This window comes from Myotis brandtii, unplaced genomic scaffold, assembly GCF_000412655.1.
Source record: "Myotis brandtii unplaced genomic scaffold, ASM41265v1 scaffold521, whole genome shotgun sequence".
Classification (NCBI taxonomy): domain Eukaryota; kingdom Metazoa; phylum Chordata; class Mammalia; order Chiroptera; family Vespertilionidae; genus Myotis; species Myotis brandtii.
The window spans coordinates 4283884-4286503 of record NW_005369870.1 but is presented as its reverse complement, the minus strand read 5'-3'; the positions used below and the strand labels follow the sequence as shown (position 1 = coordinate 4286503).

The 2620-nt window shown below is 60.2% G+C and overlaps 1 protein-coding gene across 5 annotated transcripts in view; it reads right to left on the bottom strand.

The window, feature by feature from the left end:
- The window catches only part of EPB42 (erythrocyte membrane protein band 4.2), a 19296-nt gene that overhangs the window by 10112 nt on the left and 6564 nt on the right, over positions 1–2620 (bottom strand). For 4 of the 5 annotated variants that reach the window (XM_005877567.2, XM_014548785.1, XM_014548783.1 and 1 more), the window contains exons 5-8: positions 2394–2498; positions 1053–1230; positions 373–511; positions 10–113 (exon numbers count right to left, since the gene is read on the bottom strand). In XM_005877567.2, coding sequence (XP_005877629.1) covers positions 10–113; positions 373–511; positions 1053–1230; positions 2394–2498 — 526 coding nt within the window. The remainder of the gene's footprint in view (positions 1–9; positions 114–372; positions 512–1052; positions 1231–2393; positions 2499–2620) is intronic. The other variant, XM_014548786.1, reaches the window with a different exon arrangement.

Genomic DNA, 2620 nt, shown 5'->3' with positions numbered 1-2620 from the left:
AGGTTTTACCTGCACCTCCCTTAGGAGCACTTGGGTACAGAATCTGCCATCCATCGTAACCCGGGGGCAAATCGGGCCGGGTCACCCAGCACTCCGTGGAAGTCTGGAAGATCCTGAAGGTTGCAAAAGAGCAATTTAAGTGTCAGAAAGAGTCCCGAGGAGGTTCTAGAAAGAGCAGTTGCTGTTGCCATGGGGATGGGAGTTGCTGTGTAAAAGTGGCTGTAACACCAGGAAGGAGCGTGCATGCCCTACTGACCCTCAGCGTCCTGCCTCCTCTCAGAGCCTGGGCCGCTCGGGTGGTGGGTTCCCATGGGTTAGGGCCCAGGTGTGGAGCCCTTCCAGTCTGAGACTTCATCCCCTTGGGCTGCTCACCAGATCCGGCCTCGCGGGCCCTCCCCGTTCTGCAGGCCCTCCTCGGTGTAGTACTCGTCCACCAGCAGCCCCCCGCCCGTGCCCTGGGCGGAGGAGAACGTGGTCACGACGCGCGCAGGGATCCCCAGACTCCGCAGCGCTGCGTGGAAGGGGCGGAGTCAGAGGGGCCACAGGGCCTGGTGGGTGTTGGGGTACGGCTAGTGTTTTCAGGGTCTCTTCTGGGCAGGCACTGTCTTAAATGCCAGGTGACGGCGTGGAAAGAGGAGGGGCACATGCACGGGAAGTTAGAACTGACAGCAGGCACAGGACCTTGAAAGGCCAGGAAATGAGGTGCACACAGCACACAGCAGGGGAGCCCACTGCGGGCTTGCTCTACTGGGGGAGCGGCAGCGGGAGTTTCGGGGTGAAAGTGAGTTTGGGAGCAGAGTTCCCCAGATGGGCCCAACTTGGCTGAGCGGGAAATGGAGCAGAAGCTGGTCAGGAGGAGCCGCCCTGAGCAAATACTGCTTTCTTGGCCAGATGGTGCCCCTGCGCCGCTATGGATGCGATGGAGGAGAGGAAAGGCGGCGGGTGGGGCAGTACCTGCTTTTGGAGATGTCTCTCCCCCAGGGGGGCCACCGGGCAACCCGACAGGAAGACACTCTACTCTGTACGGTGGTCAAGGTGAGCCCGATCCGTACCTGTGCAAGCAACAGCGGCCAGCACCCAGACCTGGCCCTCGTACACAGGCCGCCCCCGGCCCGTGCACCACTGCCGCAGGACCGGCGCGCTGCCCCTGCGCTTGCTCAGCAAGGCCCCCTCCTGGGCAGCCGGGGTCTGCGGGGTGGGCAGGACACTCTTCTCCTTGAGAGCATGCAGCTGTTTGGGGAAACACGTGGCTGTTACGTGAGTCCCGGGATGGTCAGCTTCCGGGGTGGGGTGGGGTGGCGGTGAGCGGGTGAGGTGAGGGTGAGAGGGTAAAGTGGAGTGGGGAGTGGGGAGGGCTCATCGCAGTTTTCCAAGGGTGGTGAACAGTCCATCTGCATCAGAATTACCTGGGCCATGTTAGACCTGCATGTTCCGCACTAGCTCACTGGGTTATAATCTTTGGGGTGGGGGTGGGGGGCGCTGGGAGGAGTCCAGGAACAGATTTTTTTTTAAAAATATTTTTTAAAATTGATTTTAGAAAGGAAGGGAGAGAGAGAGGGAGATAGCAAATCAATAATGAGAATCATTGATCAGCTGTCTCCTGCACGCCCCCTACTGGGGATCGAGCCTGCAACCCAGCCTGTGCCCTGACTGGGAATGGCACCTCCTGGTGCATAGGTCCACGCTCAACCACTGAGCCATGCCGGCTGGGGCAGGAATCCACCTCTTCCACAAGTCCCCTAGAAGCCAGGAGTTTGCGGACCACACTGGCAAAGAAAGCCACAGAGCAGCGTGAGAGCGGCCCCCCCTGGGGGCTGGGTTCCCTGCTCCTTCACTTCTGGCCCTGATGCCTGGGAGGGTGCTGGCCCTCCTATCCTACCCTTCCTCCTCCTCACAGCTGGCTCTGCCCCTCACCACATCTTCAGAGGGGAGTCCCCTGGCACCAGAGGAAGTGGGGACACATCACTCCTGTGAAAGGACTTTGAGGAACAACAGGAAAGCACCAAGCTGCCATCATGGTCTGCGTGTCCTTAGGAATAATTTACAAATAAAAACAAGTCCCTCTGGCCACCTTAGCCGCTGAGCAAGATGGACCCCACTCCCTGCCGTCCAGAGGCCCAGGCCTCCCGTTTGGGCCGGGGGAGGGATGCTCTGAGGACATCCAGGCCAGGTTGAGTCCTCGCTGGCTTGTGTCCTGGAGGATGGTACCTCCCTTTGTTTTTCTCCCCCAGTGGCTGCTACTGTCCTCCCCTCTGTACTCATGCCCTTCTCCGGGGACTATCCCCCTCTCCCTGGGAAGAGGGACTATTTGTGTTTTGAAGGTACTCAGGGCCACGGGGGGGAGAGGGGGGAGCAGCTGTTAGGGGGCTCCCGCTTCCCCTCCTCTCACTCACCACGGCGCCCAAAGTGCGGGCCACATGCACAGGGTTGCCCCACTCCTCCACCTGCTCGTCCATGCTCAGCAAGTCCAGGCTGAGGTCCAAGACATCCCCCTCAAACTGTAAGGACCACACAGAGCAGTGATGAAGGGTCTCCATCCCACAATTCAGCCCCATCACCTTGTCCTTCTCTTAGACTCAGGCTTCCCTCCCACCTCCCTTGCCTTCCCCCCCCCCAACCC